This window comes from Scyliorhinus canicula, chromosome 7 (assembly GCF_902713615.1).
Source record: "Scyliorhinus canicula chromosome 7, sScyCan1.1, whole genome shotgun sequence".
Lineage (NCBI taxonomy): Eukaryota > Metazoa > Chordata > Chondrichthyes > Carcharhiniformes > Scyliorhinidae > Scyliorhinus > Scyliorhinus canicula.
Genome location: NC_052152.1, coordinates 190,762,182 through 190,786,739, shown reverse-complemented (window position 1 = coordinate 190,786,739; position 24,558 = coordinate 190,762,182). Strand labels below are relative to the sequence as shown.

The 24,558-nt window shown below is 45.2% G+C and overlaps 1 protein-coding gene across 1 annotated transcript in view; it reads right to left on the bottom strand.

Moving 5' to 3' along the window:
* Window positions 1-5,708: 5,708 nt before the first annotated feature.
* slc2a10 (solute carrier family 2 member 10) overlaps window positions 5,709-24,558 on the bottom strand; it is a 51,935-nt gene continuing 33,085 nt past the window's right edge. Inside the window, exons 3-6 of the mRNA XM_038803555.1 lie at window positions 21,696-23,117; window positions 12,511-12,633; window positions 10,639-10,774; window positions 5,709-6,265 (exon numbers count right to left, since the gene is read on the bottom strand). Of these exons, the coding sequence (XP_038659483.1) occupies window positions 6,175-6,265; window positions 10,639-10,774; window positions 12,511-12,633; window positions 21,696-23,117 (1,772 nt within the window). The 3' untranslated portion in view covers window positions 5,709-6,174. The remainder of the gene's footprint in view (window positions 6,266-10,638; window positions 10,775-12,510; window positions 12,634-21,695; window positions 23,118-24,558) is intronic.

Here is a 24,558-nt window from a genome sequence, read left to right as displayed (position 1 = left end):
CCACTACAGAGGCACCATAGAAAGCATTCTTTCTGGTTGTCTCACAGCTTGGTATGGTTCCTGCTCTGCCCAAGACCGGAGGAAACTACAGAAGGTCATGAATGTAGCCCAGTCCATCACGCAAACCAGTCTCCCATCCATTGACTCTATCTATAATTCCCGCTGCCTCGGAAAGGCAACCAACATAATTAAGGACCCCACGCACACCGGACATACTCTCTTCCACCTCTTCCGTCAGGAAAAAGATACAAAAATTTGAGGTCACGTACCAACCGACTCAGGAACAGCTTCTTCCCTGCTGCCATCAGACTTTTGAATGGACCTACCTCATATTAAGTTGATCTTTTCTCTACATCCCTGTTATAACTAGAACATTACATTCTGTAGTTTCTCCTTCCTTCCCTATGTACGGTAGGCTTTGTTTGTACAGCATGCAAGAAACAACACTTTTTACTGTATACAGTACTAATACATGTGACAATAATAAATCAAATCAAATCAAATCACTCACTAAGCTGTCCTGAAGGGACAGAAAAGGTTGGGATAAAATATAATATGGAGTGTTTATGGGATCAGTAGGTTGACTGGCCTTTCCTCATTTAATTTGGCATTGTGCATTTGACATGACACATAAAAAGGTTAGTTGGAATTACTGGGTTACAGGAATAGGGTGGGGGCATGGGCTTAAGTAGGGTGATCTCTCCAAGGGCCGGTGCAGACTCGATGGGCTGAATGGCCTCCTTCTGCACTATACATTCTCTAACTACTAAGCTGCTTCATGGGTCATTATCAAGCAACATTTGCCACCAAGTCACACAAGCAGTTATTATTAGCAGTGATAAAAATCAAAGCAGTAGGTTTTTAGCGAGTGTCAAGGTGAGAGAGGCAGAGAAATGAAGGCAGTAAAATCCAGAGCTGAGGGAATTGACGCGGTGGCCAACGTTGGAGTGATTCAAATAGGAGATGCTCAAGTGGCCGGAATTGAGGAGTGCAGAGGTCACACAGACTTTTCCATAACACAGAAACAGGCTATCAATCCAAGTTGGCATTTGTGTTCCACTCGAGCTATCTCCCATCTTTCTCTTCTGCAGAGCAGGAGGAGGTTACCGAGTAGGGAGGGACATTGAAAGTGTGACAGGACTTCAACCAAGGTGGATAAATTGCAGCAGAGAATATTCGAGAATAATGGGGAATAGGCAACACCAAAACAAAGAAAGATGTACTGTTTTGTATTCTTAAATGTGCCTTTGGAAAAACAACTTTCATTTATCACAATTTAGTTGTCGCAAGTGGTGAATATTTTTGGGATAGGTAAGAGAATTACAGGAGAGACAAGCCAGCCAAAGAAAATAAAATGAAAAAGGATCTTTAAATCAAATCAAGACACTTTCTATTCTTCACGCCTGAATATCAGAAACTTGAGTCGGTTTTATATATCTTTTATAAAATAAAACGTTGGAACTCAGATTTCAATTATTTTATTTCATGAAAATACATATTTGGAGGATATATTCGGCAAGTCCTTTATAATATGAAGTTGCAGTGTTGTCACAGAGGCCTTTCATGTCCCTCGCCTCCTCCTCCCTCTCCCATTCCCCTCCCCCATGAGGAGACCACCCATAAGAAATCATTGAAAAATATGCAGCCAACTGCTTTGAACAGATGTTCCAATTAAACATAATCTGAAACTAATGGAGGTGCCATCTGTCAAGCAGGACATGATGCATTTAAAAATGTCGTGGTGGGCCGTGTCTGATCCTACTCTAAACTGTTCCACCACACTACACTGATGTTCAGCAGCTTGTACGCAGAACCTACAGGACAATAAAAATTGCTCAGTTATCGCAAGTGGGATGTGTGCGTGCACAGGTCTGGGCCTGATGTACCGGAATGTGGGATCCCTGGAAATTTTCTCAAATGTGGAGGTCATCGAAATTTCAAGTCGAGCCCCACACAGGAATTGAATTAATGCTGAACACCAACCTCCGGCATTCTGTAAAATGTTTATTTACAAAGCATTTTTGAACTGAATGCTGCTCTTATTTCAAATTGCCAGTAGGAATGTGGTGAAATTATGAGAGGATTTTAAAACATTTTACATCTATTGCTGCCACACATACCAGATAAATGGCAGGCTGGACGAATTACGAAGAATAGGTGCAGATCCCTTGATCATTTATTGATTTAGACAGATTGCACACAACATATTTGATAAAAAGGAAAACTGTGAATAAGGAAAATCCAGGATAAGATAAGCAATTCTGGAAATGCCCGGCAGCTTGATCAGCATCTGAAGCAAAACAGTTAAAATTTTAGCTACAGCCCTTCACCAGAATTCAGGGCTCTGATAAAAGCTTTCATCCAAAGCAATAATTGATCTTTCTCTCACGCTGTTCTACCAGCTGTGATTTTTCATATTTTAATTTTACTACTCTTTCTTCTGGACCGTGTTCACAAGCCCATACATAAAGTGTCCGTTTGGATAGTATGCACAGGATGGTAATATTGGTAAAGATGAGCGGCACGGTGGCACAGTGGTTAGCACTGCTGCATCACAGTGCAGGGACCCAGGTTCGATTCCGACCTTGAGTGACTGTGGAGTTTGCACTTTCTCCTCGTGTCTGCGTGGGTTTCGTCCGAGTGCTCCAGTTTCCTTCCACAGTCCAAAGATAGAACATAGAACAGTACAGCACAGAACAGGCCCTTCGGCCCTCGATGTTGTGCCGAGCAATGATCACCCTACTTAAACCCACGTAACCCGTATACCCGTAACCACAATCCCCCCATTAACCTTACACTACGGGCAATTTAGCATGGCCAATCCACCTAAACCGCACATCTTTGGACTGTGGGAGGAAACCGGAGCACCCGGAGGAAACCCACGCACACACGGGGAGGACGTGCAGACTCCACACAGACAGTGACCCAGCCGGGAATCGAACCTGGGACCAATGGAGCTGTGAAGCATTGATGCTAACCACCATGCTACCGTGAGGCCCTAAATGTGAAGGTTAGGTAGATTGGCCGTGCTTAATTGCCCATTAGTGTCCAACGGTTAGGACAGGGGTTACAGGGATGGGGTGGGGGAGTGGTCCTGGATGGAGTGTCAGTGCAGACTCGATGGGCTGAATGGCCTCCTCCTGTACTGTTGGGATTCTATGATTCTATGAGACTAGCAGCCGAACTGGGTATGATGCTCTTCCATTGCCACTGTCCAACACCTCGACAGCATTCCCTATTTACAGTCACATACAAAGAGGTAAAAAAGGTGGCCAGAACTGAAGGAACTATAATCCTGTCATAACTCAGTGCCTTCAGGAAATTTACATAAAAGCATTAAAACGAGCACTACTAAATGCAATGAAATCCCTGTCTGTTAGCATGGGCAATATGTTTTTGAGAAATTTCTATGAATGAACTTTTTCCTGTCTTGGTTCTGACGATCAATTTCCCAAGTGGAGCAGGTTCTGCCTGGACACCATACTTATTCCTCATTATGTGAAGTGATCGGCTAAAACATCTCAAACCTTACCATAAATGAAGCAAGGGTTACATTTTCAGAAACATAACCTTATGTGAAATTATATCAGTTGGTTTCTGATATTTTTGGGGGTCTGAGAAATGAATGCTGCCTCTAGGCAATGCAACAACTTGCATTTATAATATCTTTCATGTATTAAGATGTCCTCGGGCACTTCACTGGAAGTGTGTAAAGCAACAATCTGATGCTGAACACATTGGGAGATGTTAGGCTGACTGACATAAAGGCCAAAAAGCTTGGTCAAAGAGGTAGGTTTTCAAGGAGGGCTTTGCAACAAGAAGGTGAAACTGAGAGATGGAGAGGTTTAGGGAGAGAATTCCAGAGCTTAGAGCTTTAGCAGTCGAAGGCAAGGCCACTTTGGCGGAGCAATAAAAATTGTTGATCAAGGGACAGAATTAGAGGAATGTAAATATTTTTGGGAGGGCTGAGGGTTAGGGAGGGGAAAGTTCATGGAAGGACTTGAAAACAAGGATCAGAATTTACAATCAGGAGAAAATGCAAGTCATAGAGCACAGGATTCATGGGAGAATGGAACTTAGTGCGAATGAGAACATGGGCGGCAGAGTTTTGGATGGACTCAAAGTTGATGGAGGCTAGAATGTAAGAAGTTGGCCAAGATTGAATTGGAATAGTCAAGTCTAGGAGATGAGTTGAGGCAGGGATGGAATTGGGTAATTTTACGGAGGTGGTAAAAAGCAGTTTTGACGATAGCATGGGCGTGTGGTTGGGAACCCAGAGGTCAAGTATGACACCAAGGGGCAGCACGGTGGCACAGTGGGTTAGCCCTGCTGCCTCACGGCGCTGAGGTCCCAGGTTCAATCCCGGCTCTGGGTCACTGTCTGTGTGGAGTTTGCACATTCTCCCAGTGTTTGCGTGGATTTCGCCCCCACAACCCAAAGATGTGCAGGGTAGGTGGATTGAACATGCTAAAATTGCCCCTTAATTGGAACAAAAATGAATTAGGTACACTAAATTTATTTTTTAAAAGTATGATGCCAAGTTTGCAAATAGTCTGGCTCAGCCTTAAGTTGCAGGGTGGAGTTAGTGGCTGCGGTGCGAAGATTGTGTTGAGGACTGAAGTATACAAACCAATAACAAGAATGTACCTGAAGCAGAAATGTAAAATTTACCAAAGCACAATGCAACAGCAGGGTAACCATACATAGATTTAACTGGCATTGGCCGTGGCACAGATCAATGTAAAACATTAAAATATGCACATATGAAACACATTCATATGTTTCAAAACCCAAATGTAAAAACCCAAATAAATAGCTATTATGCACAAGATTAAATACTTTCTACTCTCTCTCATTTGAGAGTGCTAGCTTAGTAGTCAAAAATAGTCCAAAAAAAAGGTTGAATTATCCATAGGTCCACTGTCATGCCCATTTGTTGCTTCATATAATGCCCAAAGTGCCAGGATTCAATTTCTTTTTCATTTTTATATTGTTTCAAAATTACAGCCATGATTAAAGGCAGCTATCCGGAGGCATAGCAGACACTGATTGCCTCGGCCATTGAGCACCAGGCTGCAGGCTCACAGTTGCAATTCCCCTCAGGATGAGCTCCATGTGCCAGCCCGACTGTCTCAATATAGCAGTAAGTGGTGAGCACCTGCTTCCTAACAGGAAGTGACAATAATTTTGAGGTTACCTGCTCACACCTCAAACACTGTAACTTTGGGAAAGGCCTGAGAGTTGTGTGATTCACCCCCCCCCCCCCCCCCCCCCCCCCCCCGCCGCCTCAGTTTTCGAGTCATGCTGCCTGACAAAGTCACTTAAAAAGGGACTTAAAGAAAATAATACAGTAATAGGTCAAAATGCATCTTCCGTTTAAAAAATAAAATAAAATTTAGAGTACCCAATTCATTTTTCCAATTAAGGGGCAATTTAGCGTGGCCAATCCACCTACCCTGCACATTTTTGGGTTGTGGGGGCAAAACCCACGCAAACACGGGGAGAATGTGCAAACTCCACACGGACAGTGACCCAGAGCCGGGATCGAACTTGGGACCTCGGCGCCGTGAGGCAGCAGTGCTAACCCACTGCGCCACCGTGCTGCCCTAAAATGCATCTTCCATAACTCACAGCTGTCAAAGTACAGCTGGCAATGAGAACATTAGTCTCTGGAAACCTGAAGTAAATGAATGTTCATATCTTCACAATGTTAAAAATTAATATATATTTTTTTAAAAGTCACAGAAAGGTTGTTCAATCTCCCTCAATCACTTTGTTTGTCCTCCCAATTCTGTCTTAGCCAAAGGGCACAGTAAAGCAGCAATACCAAATTACAGCCTATTGCTAGGCCTCTGTTAATGTTGCTCATGACTTGGCAGTCAGGAAGTTCTTGTGTAACATGAGTGCCTCAGAGTGAGTCATCCTTCCAATATTTCCTCCTTTCTGCTGGGAAATACTTGCACTCTGCTACTTTCCATGTCAGTGCAATGCTGTCTCTGGTGGAATGTCGAGCGAACAATGAAGATAGAAGACAATTGGCATAAAAGATCAGGCCACTCCCCTTCAGACTCTTCTGCGCCGTTAAAAGTTCTGACACCAAGTCTCACTTTCAAAGAACCATTCAAATTAGTGTTATCATATTTGGAGGCAGTAACAAAAAATAACCTGGAATGTCTAAAATAAGAAACCGTCAACTTGTTTGTAACGACCCATTGATGCTCTTCTTCTGTTGGTACTCAGACAGCAGTACCTCACTCCTGAGACTCTGGAAAATAAGTACAGCTAAGATGTGAAATGCAACTTCTGTGAAAGGGTTAAACATTTACTGGAGGCTACTGGAGTTCCAACATCTCGTGTATAATTAGCAATGTTGCAGACCAGGAACTGAGCGTGTTAAAGCCTCTGAACATGAATAACCCTATGCATCAAACTTTCAATATACCTCTATGGTTGTTTGACACATTTTCCTCCTTTCTCTCCCAAAGATGCTACCAATTTGTGTTGGTCAACCAGTGCCAGCTGGAGCCTGGTGTTTCACCCAATGACCTATCCATCATGGATGAGAAGGGGCAGAGTGTGTCCGTGGGCTACTTCTTTACAAAAGTCACAATGGCCAAACTTATCTTGTTCTCACCCAACTTCCACGCTTTGTCCTTTCAAGTCAGGCCCACCAGATAGTGACCTGGTGCCAGAACCCTATTTGATTCCTCCCCTCTTAGCCCAGGAGTATTGAGATAAATGACAACACCCCCACTGCCATGAGCTAACTCTGCCCAGACCAAGGATCAAAGGTGGGGCCATTTGTTGGGCAACACTGGGTACTGCCTTTACTCCAGGAGGTTCCTGAAAATCTTAGGTTTTCATTAATACTGATAGACAAGTGCCTAATACTTTGGCTACATGTAGAAGTTTAAGTCATGGTTCACAACAATAATATTTCAAGCAAGTGTAGCTTTATCAGTAGCAATATTTTGTTATCAAGCGAACAAGTATTGGACGGATAATCCTGTTGTCTTATTTTGATCTCCCACGTAACGCCTTTCAGAAGCAGCACTGAAAATTACTATCAGCTATAATATGGTGGAAGCACCTACACAGGAAACTTTGCAAACTGCCAGCCATCTTGATGTTCCACATGTTAATGCCCCGCCCTGAGCTTGGACACCACCTACCATTTCACCCTGGTCCTTATGTCTTATGTGAGACACTCTAGCAAAGAGACAAGTTAGTCATGATGCTGACTTCCTCTTCAGGGTATTTGGCAACTGGCTGGTGTAGAAAAATAACCTCACTCCAACTGTTTCGCCTTTGCCACACCTCACTCCTGCCTGCATGAATCCTTTTCAATCTGCCTGACCATTGGGCTTCCCTATCGTATCGGCAGCACTGTCCTGAAAAATCTGCATCCAAAACTAAAGTTGAGACTGTCCAAATGCCAATACAAAGCGATTTTCTGGACCTTGATCCATCAGTGTATTTCTCCATGATACACTGTGATTGGATTTCAACCTATCCTGCTTGGAGAATACCATGTAACGGGACTGTAGTGTTTCACCCCGGCTTCATCCCATCTGTGGAGGACCAAATGTAATTTGATTATCAACTAATGGCGCAGACGTTGGAAATGTGCAATTTAACCCAATTAGAGTCGAGTGCATCCAAACTGAATCTCATGGAGTTATACAACATTAACTCAGATTGTGTTACCCATAGAGGAAGCAGGAATGTAACAGGATTATACAGAATTGCCCAGGTGTGGGCCCACTGCATGGGGACATAGTCTAAAGAGATAATACAGCAGTAATCAAACAGGGTTCTGGCAGCAGGTCACTATCTAGTGGGCCTGACTTGAAAGTACAAAGCGTGGAAGGTGGTTGAGAACAAGATAAGATTGGCCGTCGTGACTTTTGTAAAGAAGTGTGTGAACAATATGGAACAGAATTGCTAGCCTAGAACTTCCGGTGGCGGCTATGAAGGAGTAAGTCGCACATTTGGTGGCTCCCGCTCAGGTCGGACTTTTGGACCTTTTCCCCCGATTTTCAACCAGACGTGAACTGTAAAACTGAAGACAGAGCAATTGTGTAATGAATTCCCACATTGGTGCATGGAGAGGAGGACTAGAAGTGCTCGTAAAGGCAGAATCAGAAAGACAGAGAAGGCTTGGGCTGACGCTGCAGCGGGAGACAGTATGGCGGAGGACCAGACCTCTGGATTGTCGACCCAGCGGTCAACAGAGCAGCTGATGCAAGTTATTCAGGAAGGCTTTGCTAAGCAGAAACGGGACTGCATGGACCTGATAAAAGAGTCGATTGAGCGGCTGGAGCTTAGATTGGACGCCCAAGATCGGACGATCCAGAAGGTGGATCCATCAAACTGCGGTGGAGTTGCAGGTGGGGATGCTGAGAGACCAGCAGAAGAAGCTCCTGGAGAAGGTGGAGGACCTAGAGAATAGGTCTCACTGGCAGAACTTGAGAATGGTTGGGCTCCCAGAGGGGTCCAAAGGAGCGGACACTGGGGCATACATCGCTGATATGTTTGAGAAGCTGCTGGGGGATGGGGCATTCTCCCGACCCTTGGATGTGGACAGGGCTCACACAGCACTCGGGAGGAGACCCTGCCGAGGACAGTGGTGATGAGATTCCACAGGTACTTGGATTAAGGAGCACATTCTACAGTGGGCCAAGCAGACACGGAGCTGTAAGTGGGACAACAGTATCCAGCGGTTTACCAAGACCGGAGTGTGGAGGTGGCTAGGAGAAGAGCAGGCTTCAACCAGATTAGGTTGATCCTTTTTCAGAATTCGGACTGTTGTATCCGGCCCGTCTCTGGGTCATGTACGAGGAACAGCACTTTTATTTTGAGTCGACTGAGGATGCGCTGGACTTCGAGAAAAGGAAAGGACTGGTGGTGGACTGAGAACTTTTGAACTTTGCTGCAACGTTCATGTTTTTTTTTCTTTTTGTTTCTCTGTTCTTTAAAAAAAGATTCTTGTTTTTCGTTTGGTGGAAGCTGTGGTAGGGGCTTTTCACTGTAACTTCATTTGAAGCCTACTTGTGACAATAATCAATGTTCATTTCAAATGCCTAAATGCCTTATTCACCCATGGGGATTTGGGCAGCCGAGGGTGAAGGAGTTCTCCTTCTACTCACACGTGCATAAAGTGTACTCCCGGATTGATTTCTTTATTTTGAGCAGGGCCTTACTGGTAGGGGTGGTGGACACGGGGTCCTCGGCGATTACAATCTCAGACCATGCTCCGCACTGGGTTAACCTGCAGATTAGTAAACACAGTAACCAGCGTCCACACTGGAGGTTAGATGTGGGACTTTTGGCTGACGAACGGGTGTGTGAGCGGCTGAGGAAATGTATTCGGAACTACCTGCAAGTCAACGACACGGGGGAAATTTCCGCAGCGATGGTCTGGGAAGCACTGAAGGCGGTGGTCAGAGGGGAGCTGATCTCCATTCGGGCCCATAGGGGGAAGGAGGACAGGGAAGAGATGGACCAACTGGTTAAGGAGATACTACAGATCGATAGGTGGTATGCGGAGACCCCAGAGGCAGGGCAATTAAGGGAACGGTGGAGGCTACAGGCGGAGTTCAGCTTGATAACCACAGGGAGGGCACTGGAGCAGCTGAGAAAGGCAAGGGGGGGCGATCTATGAGTATGGAGAGAAGACCAGCAGAATGTTTGCACAGCAGCTTAGAAAGAGGGAGGCAGCCAGGGAGATAGGGAAAGTAAATGACGGGGATGGGAACCTGGTTGGAGATTCAGGGGTGAATAAGGCGTTTAGGGATTTCTACAGTAGCCTGTATAGGTCGGAATCCCACACGGGGCCGGAGGGGATGTGGCACTTCTTTGGGGAGGCTGAATTTCCCAAAGGTGGACGGGGAGCTGGTAATAGGGCTGGGGCCCCGATCGGGTTGGAAGAGATAGTGGAGGGTCTGAAGGCCATGCAGGCGGTTAAAGCCTCGGGGCCGGACGGATACCCAGTGGAGTTTCATAAAATGTTCTCTGGGATATTGGGGCCGGTGTTGATGAGGATGTTCAATGCGGCAAGGGAAAGAGGGGTGCTGCCCCCGGCGATGTCACAAGCCACAATTTCACTGATTCTGAAGCGGGACAAGAACCCGGAGCTGTGTATGTCCTACAGGCCGATATCCCTATTGAATGTGGACGCCAAACTGCTGGCCAAAATATTGTCCTCCAGGATTGAGGATTGTGTTCCGGACGATTTGATAATACAGCTTTAACCCAGACTGAAGGGTCAGTTAGCTCAGTTGGTCAGATACTGGGGAAAATATCAACAGCATGGGTTCAATCTGTACACTGACTGAAGTAATTATTGGGACCTGCCTTGTCCAACAGTAATGCCACAGCATGAGCCATGATCAGTAACCCTTGGACAAAGAGGATGCCACACAGAGAGAAGGCCCCTGCAGGAACTGCATTCATAGTAAGCAGGTGTTCTGCAGCAATGTATTATGTATCAGTGAATGCACAAACAAGACATGCTTGACGCTTGTTCTTGAATCACACACTCCCTGCAAGTTGCAAACCAGTTCAATTAATATAACAACTGCATGTAGCATTTTTTTAAAGCCTTCCGTTTTAAAAAAACTTGAAGAACAGATTTACCTTCTGGCAGAGAACTGTCTGTCGATCTCTTCCAGTGATTGTCCCTTGGTCTCAGGCAGGTAAAGACATATAAAAGCAACTGAAGCCAATCCCACCACTCCATAGAATAGGAATGTCCCAAAGAGTCCAATTGTTTCTGAACAAAGAGTAAGATAATGTTCATTTTCAGGCGTGGGGTTTTTCAATGTTAATATTGGCCCCCACCCAGCATACAGGTTCCCTCTTGAGTTACTTACCTGCAATAATAGCTTTCTCCTGGTGTCACTCGACTATCACACAAAACAAATATTTAGGCACTTCACCAGAAAATTCCTTTTCTTTTTCTTTCTTCACACAGACAAGGCAACTCTTGTCATGAACAGGTTGGGGCGCCACCACATCAATTCTGTGCCATCATTGGGCACTTATCATATTTCTCTTTGAAAATAACAAACATCCAGGCTATGTTTGCCTCCCATTCCCAATCGGCCTTGGTTCTCTGACAGCAATATAATTTTATTCATTCCCGATAAGTAGGCATCACTGACGAGGCCAGCGTTTATTGCCCATCTGTAAATGCTCTTGAGAAGATGGTGAGCTGCCTTCTTGAACTGTTGCAGCCCATGTGTTGTTGTTACACCCAGAATGCTGTCAGGGAAGGAGTTCTAGGATTCTGAACCAGCGATAGTGGAACTGCGGCGATATATTTTTAAGTCAGGATCATGAATGACTTGAAGGGGAACTTACAAGTGGTGGTGTTCCCATGTGCCTTGTAGATGGTGGACACGCTTTGGGGAGTCAAGAGGTGAGATACTTGCCACAGGATTCCCAGCCTCTGACCTGCTTTTGCAGCCACAGTATTAATACTAATCCGGTTCAGTTTCTGGCCAATGGTAACCCCAGGATGTTGAGAGTGAGAGATTCAGCAATGGTAATGCCATTGAATGTCAAGTGATGATGGTTAGGTTCTCTCTTGTTGGAGATGGTCATTGCCTGGCACTTAGACATAGAATTAACAGTGCAGAAGGAGGCCATTCGGCACATCGAGTCTGCACCGGACCTTGGAAAGAGCACCCCACTTAAGCCAACACCTCCACCCCATACCCATAACCCAGCAACCCACCCAACCCCTTTGGACACCAAGAGCAATTTAGCATATCCAATCCACCTAACCTGCACGTCTTTGGACTGTGGAAGGAAACAGAGCTCCCAGGGGGAACCCCCACAGACACGAGGAAAGCGTGCAGACTCCGCACAGACAGTGACCCAAGCCGGGAATTGAACCTGAGACCCTGGAGCTGTGAAGCGATGGTGCTAGCCACTGTGCTACCGTGCCGCCCACTGTGCTACCGTGCTGCCCACTGTGCTACTGTGCTGCCCACAGGAGCCCACTTCTCTGGCTTAGATGTTACTTTTCACTTGCCAGCCCAGGCCTGGATTTTGTCCAGGTCTTGCTACGTTTGGACATGGACTGCTTCGGTATCTGAGGAGTTGTGAATGACAGTGAACACTTCTAACTTTATGATGGAAGGAAGGTCAGGAAGCTGGAGATGGTGGGGCCTGGAACAAATTTGAGCAAATCATATCTTTGAATACTAAAATACATGGAAAGAAATATGCATATTCTCAATGGATAAAACTGCTGATTTCTGTGGGACAATATGCTAATTTCAAAGAATGGGACATTACCCGGGGTCCAGCATTCCTCCCTCAGCCAAAATGACTGGCCATTTGCGTTTCCTTTCTGTGGAAATTTGCTGTTACAGAATATTGTGGTATTTACCGAGGTAGCAGCAGTCACTGCACTCCAAAATTAGTTATTAATGCTGCATAAAATCTTTGGAGATATTCTGGCATACGGCCAAAGACAAGCCCAAGTATTCTCTTACTCACCAATTACATCCAGGAACGTGACAGTGACAATTATATTCGCCGCCCAGTTGAAGCTGCTGGAGAATGCAAATGCTCGCCCTCTAATTCCAGCAGGGAATATCTCGCTCAGAACCAACCAGGTCACTGTAATATTAGAGCAATTTCTGTCAGGTTTGTGATACTGTCACAGCTGCTGTAGCCTTGTGTAGATTCCATCACAGATAGCTCAGACCATGAGGAAACAGAAAAGACAGATTGAAGCAAATACACTTATAGTTTGTTTGGGGTCTCAAGTGTTCTTCTCCTTCTCGACTCACTCTGATGGTATAGGGTTTTTTCTGAGACACTTTAAGAATTATTTTTACTTAATGAGTTGTTTGGCAGATGTATTATAGAGATATTAACAACCTAGATGTGAGGGACTCTGCCCAACCGGACCAGAGCAGAGAAACTCGCATACCGCCGCAACCAGTCCACAGCAGACGCTATATCCCTGGCCCTACACTCATCCCTGGAACACCTCGACAACAAGGACTCCTACATCAGACTCCTATTTATTGACTTCAACACCATAATCCCAGCCAAGCTCATATCAAAGCTCCAAAACCTAGGACTTAGCTCCTCACTTTGCAACTGGATCCCCAACTTTCTGACCCACAGACCACAATCAGCAAGAATAAATAACACCACCTCCACAATAGTCCTCAATACCGGGGCCCCGCAAGGCTGCGTACTTAGCCCCCTACTCTACTCCCTGTACACACACGACTGCGTGGCAAAATTTGGTTCCAGCTCCATCTATAGGTTTGCTGACGACACGACCGTAGTGGGTCGGATCTCAAACAATGATGAGTCAGAATACAGGAGAGAGATAGAGAACCTAATGGAGTGGTGCAACGGCAACTATCTATCCCTCAGTGCCAGCAAAACTAAAGAGCTGATCATTGACTTCAGGAAGGAACGTATCATACACATCCCTGTCTGCATCCATGGGGTCGAGGTGGAGATGGTTGACAGTTTCAAATTCCTAGGTGTGCACATCACCAAAAATCTGTCCGTGTCCACCCATGTCGACGCTACCACCAAGAAAGCACATTAGCGCCATAACTTCCTCAGGAAACTAAGGAAATTCGGCATGTCCACATTAACTCTTACCAACTTTTACAGATGTACCATAGAAAGCATCCTATCTGGCTGCATCACAGCCTGGTATGGCAACTGCTCGGCCCAAGACCGCAAGAAACTTCAGAGAGTCGTGAACACAGCCCAGTCCATCACACAAACCTGCCTCTATCTACACCTCCCGCTGCCTTGGGAAAGCGGGCAGCATAATTAAAGACCCCTCCCACCCAGCTTACTCACTCTTCCAACTTCTTCCATCGGGCAGGAGATACAAAAGTCTGAGAACATGAACAAAGAGATTCAAAAACAGCTTCTTCCCTGCTGTTCCCAGACTCCTAAACCACCCTCTTATGGACTGACCGGATTAATACTACACTATTGTATGCTCCACCCGACCCACTACGGTATTTACACTGTGTACCTTATGTTGCCCTATTATGTATTTTCTTTATATTTTCTTTTCATGAACTGAATGAACTGTTTGAGCTGCTCACAAAAAAAGTGCTTTTCACTGGACCTCGGTACATGCGACAATAAACAAATCCAATCCAATCCAACCTCACCCAACAATCACTCCTTTCCACACCCACCACCACCCTCACCAAACCCTTGTTGCATTTCAGAAGGAATGTTAAACTATGGCCCTGTCTGTCCTCTCAAGTGGACTGAAAAGATCCTGTGGCACCGTTTTAAAGAGGAGCAAGGGAGTGATCCCGGTGAAGATTTATCCCTCAATCAACTTCACAAAAACAGATTATCTGGTCATTATCTCATTGTTGCTTGTCAGAGCTTGCTGTGCATGAACTAGCTGCTGTGCTTCCACTATTAATGCAGCATCAATACATCAAAAGTTATTCATTGTGTGTAAAGTGCTTTGAGATTTCCAGTGGTTAGAGTGAAAACGCTCACAAGGACCATGGGGGAAATCACTGATTGATCTCCCCATGGGCTTTGTGGAAAATGGGTTCCCGTGTGAGTGGGCATTGAGCTGTCCAGCTGGGGCTCATTAGCGGGGCTTTTAAATGTAGCCCCCGGAGCAGCAGTTCCTGATAGTCCTGGGCTGGGACCTTTGTTTCATGTGCCGCTGTGGTGGCTTTATTATCAGTTAAAAATAAATTGGTTTGGCCTTTCGCTCTGCTCCTCCTGGAATTGTTACAGTTATCAAAAACTGTTTCTAAATGTACGTGTTTCAAAAAAGCTTCAATATGCAGTGTCATGGGAGTGTCGCTTTAAGAAATGTATTGTCAGGCAGCACAGTGACGCAGTGGGTTAGCCCTGCAGTCTCACAGCGCCGAGGTCTCAGGTTCGATCCCGGCTCTGGGTCACTGTCTGTGTGGAGTTTGCACATTCTCCCTGTGTTGGCGTGGGTTTCGCCCCCACAACCCAAAGATGTGCAGGGTAGGTGGATTGAACATGCTAAATTGCCCCTTAATTGGAAAAAATTAATTGGGTACTCTACATTGTGTGGGTGGGGCTGGGAGCTGGCTGTGATTCTGAGTTTACTTTTGTTTTACAGATTGTAAGCTGCATTCAGACAAAGAAGGCTTCTCCTCTCTCTCTCTCTCTCTATGTTAAAAGGTGTCCAGATCACTTGATAATTTAAAAGTGATAACTGTTTTCTGGAAATACTTCAAACCTACTGTTTTGTTAAAAGGGGTTTTCTGGTATTGGATGATGTTGTCAAATTGAGACAGTTGAAAGGGAAGTTATTAAAGGTTATACATATATAGAGAGAGAGAACTGTAGCTGTGTGGGGTATTTATGTTTGTAGCTGATAAAAATGCCTACTGTGTATGTTTATAAAATGTTAACTGAATTTGTAGAATAAACTTCATTTGTTTAAAAGTGCCAAGGCCTCTGTTGAATAACACCTGTAAAGTAGGCCCTTGTGCTCCTCATAACCAAAATTAATGAACAGTTGTAGGTCAGGTGAACTGCATGATATACTTTGGTGTTCTCTAAACCCTGGCCCACAACAGTAGCGCAAAGAGTTAAAATAACAGGAGCACCTGATAGACGTAACTACTGATGTTACTATGACACAATGTCACATGACTAAGAGACTAAGATCTCATGATGGGAAACAAAAGTACAAATTCATAGAGAGTACACAGATGTAGGTAGAACTGGAAATAAACAAGAATGGCTTTTACATATATAGTCTGTGGTAGCATTCTTCGAGTAACAGGCAAGCCCAAGGTGAAACAAGACGGGCAGAGCATAAACGGCCAGAAAAGCTCAGGAAAAGACTGCTGACATGAAAGACCTACGAACCCTCGGAAAAAAGATTGAAGACCCACGTGAGAACAGAGCTTCGTGAAGATGCAAGCAGACCCAAAGTTCAGACAGCAGGGAGTACATATTACAATCAAACGGTCTGTGAACCTTTAAGCAATAGATGCAGAGCTTTGGGAAAGGGTGGAGTCGGCTTTGCAGATCCCGGAACCATTTCAAAGCACTGAAGGCTCACAACAAGCTCAACACTGGGCCAACTGGAGGTAGAGATTCTCCAGATACAAAACAACTTCAGGTTTTCAGAAGAAGGATCAGAGGGATCAGGACAGTACTTTACTCTATGAAGTAGGGGCCATAACAGATTATCTGATGAGGTTTGGAGCTCATATGAAGAGGTCCTCGAGGCATTTGCTTGGTACTTGAGACAACATTTGAGGAAATTAAATTTAACAGGGGGAGGTAAATACAAGATGAATCCATGGGCTCATTTATAAATAACCTGTACAGATTCGTGGAGAATTGCAACTTTGGAATAGAACCCACAGATCCCTACAGTGCAGAAAGAGGCCATTCGGACCATCGAGTTTGCACCAACCCTCTGAAAGAGCACCCTACTTAGGCCCACTGCCCACCCTATTCCCGTAACCCCATCCAACCTGCGCATCTTTGGACACAAAGGGACAATTTTAGCGTGACAAATCCACCTAACCTGCACATCTTTGGGCTGCAAGAGGAAACCGGAGCACCCGGTGGAAACCCATGCAGACACGGGGAGAGTGCGCGATCTCCACATAGACAATCGCCCAAGACTGGAATCAAATTTGTGGTCATGGCACTGTGAAGCAACAGTGCAACACTGTGGCACTATGTGATCACATTGTGGTTAGGGTCTTAGATCCTTTGCAAATCAGGGAAGACGCTTCTCACGCAGGGCAGTACAAATAGTGTGACAGATCAACCAGAGGAAGCTAAACAGAACGGTTATTTATAGAGAAAATGAACAAAGCCATTCAATACGTCAGACAGATAAGGGAAAGCATAGTGAAGCAAAAGCCTGTCACATTAGGAAAAAGTGTCCCAAAGGTAGGAGATTCAGAGGGGATTTGAGGAAATACCTTTACACCCAGAGGGTGGTGGGAATCTGGAACTCACGGCCTGAGAGGGTGATAGAGGCGGGAACCCTCACAACATTCAAGAAGCATTTAGATGAGCACTTGAAACACTATTGCGTACAAGGCTACGGAGCCAGTGCTGGAAAATGGGATTAGAGTAGGTTGGTGTTTAATGGCAGACTTAGAGTAGATAGGTGTTTAATGGCAGACACAGACAAGATGGGCTGAAGGGCCTCTTTCTGTGCTGTAAAACTCTCATGACTCTTCGAACCGTCGTTTTGACATGCTCTCGGTGTGGCAGGAAAACCTGACACAAGTGGGAAGAGTGCCCAGCAGGGGGAGCTGCATGCCACAATTCAGAGAATTTGAACATTTTAAATCGTCTGTAGATCCAAAGTCCCCATAGTTCACAGAAAGGAAGAAATAACAGCAAAACCAAAAAAAATCCAAAAATGACAGAGCCACAATAAAACCGCATACCTTGACCCATAACGTCTGGTTCCCCGGCGTTGCATTTAGGGGGTTACACCAATGATGCGCTGGAGGATCCCTCTAGGAAGTTCCCACTCCCAGAAGAGCTAACTTCCTCTGGACAATGGCCCTGGGCTGGGAACCATCAGACCGAAGCGATTTAAATCACTAACTTCGAATGGTTCTGCCAGTTTTACCCTAATAGTTACTCCAAAAGAGCTCAAAAGAAAAAATAACTTCAGATAACCATTTAAACACCCGGATCCAACCTTGCATGGAACACCCCGCACAATGCGACCCGCCATGGGACCCAGCCCCCACCGGGTCCGGCCCGACACACCTCGGCCCCTCCACCACTGACCCCCTTCCCGAACTGAGCCCCATCCCTCCCTCCCGGACTGCTCCCTTTCCAGACCAAGCCCCCTTCCTCCCTCCTGTAGAGAGGAGCAACAGTTCTAACAAAGAATTGATGCAAAAGAACAACTTCGACCTTCCTAGCTACAGAACCACACTGTTTAAAACTGGTCCTCGCTTTGGAACTATTGATGAGAAGACGACTGTAAACACCACCTCCAACTCTACAACAAACACTGCAACATAACTGTTTTCTGGAAATACTTCAAAGCTACTGTTTTGTTAAAAGGGGTTTTCTGGTATTGGATGATGTTGTCAAATTGAGACAGTTGAAAGGGAAGTTATTAAGGGTTATATATATATATATATAGAGAAAACTGTAGCTGTGTGGGGTATTTATGTTTGTAGCTGATAAAAATGCCTACTGTGTATGTTTATAAAATGTTAACTGAATTTGTAGAATAAACTTTGTTTGTTTAAAAGTTTTGTTTGGGGCAGCACGGTAGCATTGTGGTTAGCACAACCGCTTCACAGCTCCAGGGTCCCAGGTTCAATTCCGGCTTGGGTCACTGTCTGTGCGGAGTCTGCACATCCTCCCCGTGTGTGCGTGGGTTTCCTCCGGGTGCTCCGGTTTCCTCCCACAGTCCAAAGATGTGCAGGTTAGGTGGATTGGCCGTGCTAAATTGCCCTTAGTGTCCAAAATTGCCCTTAGTGTTGGGTGGGGTTACTGGGTTATGGGGATAGGGTGGAGGTGTTGACCTTGGGTAGGGTGCTCTTTCCAAGAGCCGGTGCAGACTCGGTGGGCCGAATGGCCTCCTTCTGCACTGTAAATTCTATGTATCTATGTATAACATTACCTCAGGTGATCATGAGAAATTTAGGAAGTGTGAGGAGCAACAATGATTCATTCAAGCTTGTAATTTCAACTTTAGGCACTGAGCATGCAATTTGAAAGTGCCACAACCTGAGGTGGGAGTGTGGATGCGAGACCAACAGGAACAAGGCACTTAAATAGAAAGAGCTCCACAGCCAAGATCTTATTCAGATGGACCAGGCAAATATCAGAATAAACCAATGAGCCTTGATATCATTGGGAAGGAAATCAATGGAGCCTTGGACTTATTATTTAGATATGGATGGAGACAAGGAACCCGAAACAATGGCCCGTGGAAGACAAGTAACGAGAGAGTGCAGTTTGCCCTCAACAACAAAATTAACCCAGACAAGATCAGGGAGGTTTTTTAAGGCACCAAGACGAACTCTGTGAAGTCTAAGACTCTGGGGGAAGACAGTGGAGGATGTATATAGTTGGGATAAAGACTTGGGAGCGAGATGTAGAACAAAGGGTTAACATCAGGGGCACCGAATACAGATGTAACTATAATGCAAAGTTGCATGACTAAGAGACGGAGATCTGGCGAGAAGCAGAAGTACAACCTTGTGTAGAGTACAGAGATGTACGTCATCTATAAATAAACAAGAATGGTTTTAATGGATACCAGTCTATGGTAGCATTCATTTTTTTAAATATAAATTTAGAGTACCCAATTCATTTTTCCAATTAAGGGGCAATTTAGCGTGTTCAATCCACCTACCTTGCACATCTTTGGGTTGTGGGGGTGAAACCCACGCAAACACGGGGAAAATGTACAAACTCCATAAGGACAGTGACCCAGAGCTGGGATCGAACCTGGGACCTCAGCGCCGTGAGACTGCAGTGCTACCACGGCGCCAACGCGCTGCCCTTATGGTAACACTCGTAAGAGGCAAACCTTAAAGTAACCTCATTGAGATCCCTAACCCAAGACAAAACACATTACAGGAAAAAAAAAGGAATCTGGTTAATTAATATGTTAATTTAGTTTCAAGGGGCGGCATGTGACGCAGTGGTTAGCACTGGGACTGCGGCGCTGAGGACCCGGGTTCGAATCCCGGCCCTGGGTCACTGTCCGTGTGGAGTTTGTACATTCTCCCCATGCCTGCATGGGTTTCACCCCACAACCCAAAGATATGCTGGTTAGGTGGATTGGCCACGCTAAATTGCCCCTTAATTGGAAAAGAAAAATAATTGGCTACTCTAAATTTATATATTTTTTTTATTTAGTTTCTGATAATAGATATTTCAACCCAGTCATGCAGTCATGTCAGTAACAAGTTCTCAGCCTCAACTATTCCTACAGGTCAGCACTGATCATAGAATTTACAGTGTAGAAGGAGGCCATTCAGCCCATCGAGTCTGAAACGGCCCTTCGGATGAGCGTCCCACTTAAGCCACCACCAAACACAACTTCCCTCCACTCCCTCTGAAAGCATTCTGCAGAGACCGTTCCCTCAGAGATAATCTAGTCCACTCCTCCACCATACCCAGTACCTCTCCCATCACCCATGGTACCTTCCCATGCAATCGCAGCAGGTGTAACACCTGCCCCTTTACCTCTTCCACGCTTAACATCCCAGGCCCAAAGCACTCATTCCAGGTTAAGCAGCGTTTCACTTGCATCTCTTCCAATTTGGTCTACTGCATTCGCTGCTCCCAATGTGGTCTCCTCTATATCGGAGAGACCAAACGCAGACTGGGTGATTGCTTTGCTGAGCATCTTCGGTCTGTGCACATTCAGGACCCTGACCTTCCCGTTGCTTGCCATTTTAACAAAAGATATGCCCACATATCTGTCCTTGGCCTGCTGCAATGTTCCAGTGAAGCTCAACGCAAACTGGAGGAACAACATTTCATCTTCCAGCTAGGCACGCTACAGCCTTCCGGTCTCAACATCGAATTCAACAACTTCAGATGATTAGCTCTACCCAACCTCGACCCATTTATTTTCATCCCATTTCATTTTAACTGTCTTTTACCATTTCTTTCTTTCTTGTCTTTCTTCATATATATTAAACCTCCCCCCCCATCTTATCCACCTTTCCTTACCCTTTCTCCTCTTTGCTTCCGCCTTCCCCTCCCCCCACATCTACAGCTCACCCTCTGATGTTAGTTTCTCTGTTGTTTGGCCTTTCACATCTTTTGTTCTCTCTGGGCCCTGCCATTAGCACTCCTTCCCCTTGGTTTCTGTGGCCATTTAACACCTCGGTTTCCCTGGGTTTCTGTGGCTATGACTCATCTTTCATTCTCACTCCGCAGCATAAATATTTCCCACTTTCTTTGTCTGTTAGCTTTGACAAAGAGTCATCGGACTCGAAACATTAGCTCTTTTCTCTCCCTACAGATGCTGCCAGACCTGCTGAGATTTTCCAGCATTTTCTCTTTCATTTCAGATTCCAGCATCCGCAGTAATTTGCTTTATAAGCTCACACCTTCACCGTATACCCGTAACCTAATAACACCATCTAATCTTTTGGATGGGAGCCATGATGTGGAGATACCGGCGTTGGACTGGGGTGAGCACAGTAAGAAGTCTTACTCAGGTGAGGAAGTGCTCCGAAAGCTAGTGATTTGAAACAAACCTGTTGGACTTTAACCTGGTGTTGTAAGACTTCTTACTGTAAACTTTTGGACACTACGGGGCAATTTAGCATGGCCAATCCACCAAACCTGCACATCTTTGGACTGTGGGATGAAACCCACGGAGGAAACCCATGCAGACACGGGGAGAATGTACAAACTCCACACGCGGTCACCCGAGGCCAGAATTTAACCTGGGACCCTGGAGCTGTGAGGCAGCAGTGCTAACCGCTCTGCCACCCATAATATACTATGAGACTGCAATTTGATTGCGTTCATCTCAGCTGATGTCCTTTAAACATTTTGATAGTGCAGGATTCTATATTTTCTGGTGTGTATGACTGCCAAACCCCTCTCTGGTCCATCATTTTCAACAAGTTATACATATATTTATTCTGCAATTTAACAACACCAGCTTACAACTATCGAAAAAGTAGAAATAGTATTGTACTTACTTGGACCAAACCCAATTGAATAAGCACTAACAAAGACCATCATACTAAACAGTGTAATCCAATCTAAAGTCAAGTGTTTGGAGGTTTGAGTGGAGCTTACTGAAGTTTGGGTCAGGTGGTTCCTTGTTTTCTTTGAATGGAAGCCTTCACCCAAAATGTGCATATTATTTAAAGAGTCCATAGCATTGAGGGAATGATTTATCTGCTCACTGGACAAGCTGCTGTTCACTCCCACTTCGAAGGTTAGATGACGTTTGTCCTGGCCAAATAAAGCTAAAGTTCGACTCACGTTGTGTGAATATTCATTGGTGAATGTTGGATTGGATTTCCAAAGAATTGGTTCGGAGGAAGTTGTGCTGGAATTTAACATCTGATTTGATCCGTTAACCTGGGATTTGGCTCTGCAGCTGGTGTGGGAGCCCACGGTAACATTCTGGCTCGAGAAAGCGATCACAGTGACCGACAGGGACATTACAATGCAGCCGCCAATTAGCAGTGTTCGTCTTCCAACTTTATCGGTGCACATCATGGCTACTAGGGTGGTGATGACTTTGACCGTTCCCAGTCCTACTGAAGCCAGTACTGCTGAAGCATTGCTCTGAAATCCCACTGACCTAAAGATGGTCGAGGCATAGTACAGCACATTGGGCTGGCCAGTGAGTTGCTGTGACAGCACTAAACCCAGTGCCACCAGAAATCTGGCCCTCATGTTGTCTCTGGAACGAAATAAATCGAAGAAACTGTACTGTCGGTCGGTTCCTTGAGCTGAGTTGACATCTTCCGAGTCAGGATTGTCGTGCTCTCCATTCTGTAATTGTAACAGAACTTTCTGTGAATCATCACCTTGGTTTTTGACCCTCTGTACTGACGGCAGGAGGAGAACGCCGACAGCCTGAAAAGCCGCTGGGCCAATGACCAAACCAAACATGTATTTCCATCCATTGCTTACGTCCGACCAAGCATAATTGAACGCGTAGGCACTCAAGATGCCAAATGTGATCCCAACTTCGTAAAGAGACACCAACCTGCCTCTATGACCGGGGCTCACCATTTCAGAAACATATATGCAACAGGCTGTGGAAGAAATGGACATGGCAAATCCAACCGTCATTCGCCCACTAACTAGCAGTGTGAATGAGGAGGACAGTAAGAGAATGCCACTTCCAACACAAATCAATACTGCACTAAGAATGATTGAATTTCTTCGCCCATAATAATCAATGGCTATCCCTCCAACCAACGAGGCAAAGAAAGCCCCAATTAGAAGGGAGCTGACCAGTATTTCTTGCTGCCAGCAGCTAAGACTGAAGACTTCCTTGAGCTGCAGCAAAACACCGGAGATGATTCCCAATTCATATCCAAAAATCAGTCCTCCGAGAAGTGCAACTGTCGATGACAGCAATAGCACATGCGAAAGCTGGCCTGAAATATAATGCAAACATTTAGAAAGTGTTGACCATCAGATCTCACCGAAAGCATTAAACAGATAGTCACTGATTAATAAAGGATAGAAATGGAACCAATCTTTACACAATTTAATTAACAGAAATACATATTGCAAACATAGGCTTCGAAACCCAACCACCACAGTTTCTACCTGTTCCTACCCGCTAGCAAATCCCCACTTAATGGCCACCAGCTGCACACAATTCAATACCTTGAATCGGGTCATCATGCTTCTTTAAGGGGGCGACACGTAGCACAGTGGTTAGCACTGGGACTACAGCGCTGAGGACCCGGATACAAATCCAGGCCCTGGGTCACTGTCCGTGTGGAGTTTGCACACTCTCCCTGTGTCTGCGTGGGTTTCACCCCCACAACCCAAAGATATGCTGGTTAGGTGGATTGGCCACGCTAAATTGCCCCTTAATTGAAAAATAAAAATAATGGGGTACGCTAAAAAAAATTTAAATCTTTCTTTAAGGGCCTTTGGAAAGGTTACGTAAAGTACTATTGGATAGAATGAACAAGAATTTGTATTTATATAGCATATTTCACACAATAAAGCATCCCAAACAAGAGGTTTTAAAAACAAAATTTGCTGAGCTGCTGGCCTTTTCTACCAGCAATCAGTATTCCAGATACCAGAAATCAGCATTTTGGCAGTAAAATCGGTATTTCAATTTCAAAGAAAAAGTACTAATCTAAAACACAAATGAAAAATGTGATTCTTTGTTTTAATATAAATTTAGAGTACTTAATTTTTCCAATTAAGGGGCAATTTAGTGTGGTCAATTCACCCACCTTGCACATCTTTGGGTTGTGGGGGCGAAACGCACACAGACACAGGGAGAATGAGCAAACTCCACACGGACAGTGACCCAGAGCCAGGATCGAACCTAGGACCACGGCAATGCTAACCACTGCGCCACCTTGCTGCCCGAAAAATGTTATTCTAATGCTGTTACATAGATGTACATCATGAGTGGGTGCTTTCAAATTAAGTTTCAAACATTCAGTAAATCTAATCATTAAAAATTCCATAATACTGCACAGAGAACAGTGCAGCAGGGTTTAAATTACACATTTATGAGTTTTTAAATGATTATGGATAGATTCCTGATTCCCAGAGAGCACAATAGAACCAAAGGCTACCTTCCTAACAATTACCAAACATTTTAAAATTGCATCACATCACAACATACAATTTTCAATGCTGTACAGGCCTTCGATGATGTAGATAGTCTACACGTGTGATTGTGTAGTCGACCCTCAATGTGAGTTTTAAATTCCCAATAAAGGTTTGTATTGCCACTTGGACGCGAGACCTCGCGAAGGATCACACGCATGCTCTGTAGAGTGCACGGTGGGTGGGGGGGGGGGGATGAGAATGCTGGACCTCCGCGCGGGGCCCTCCGTCTTC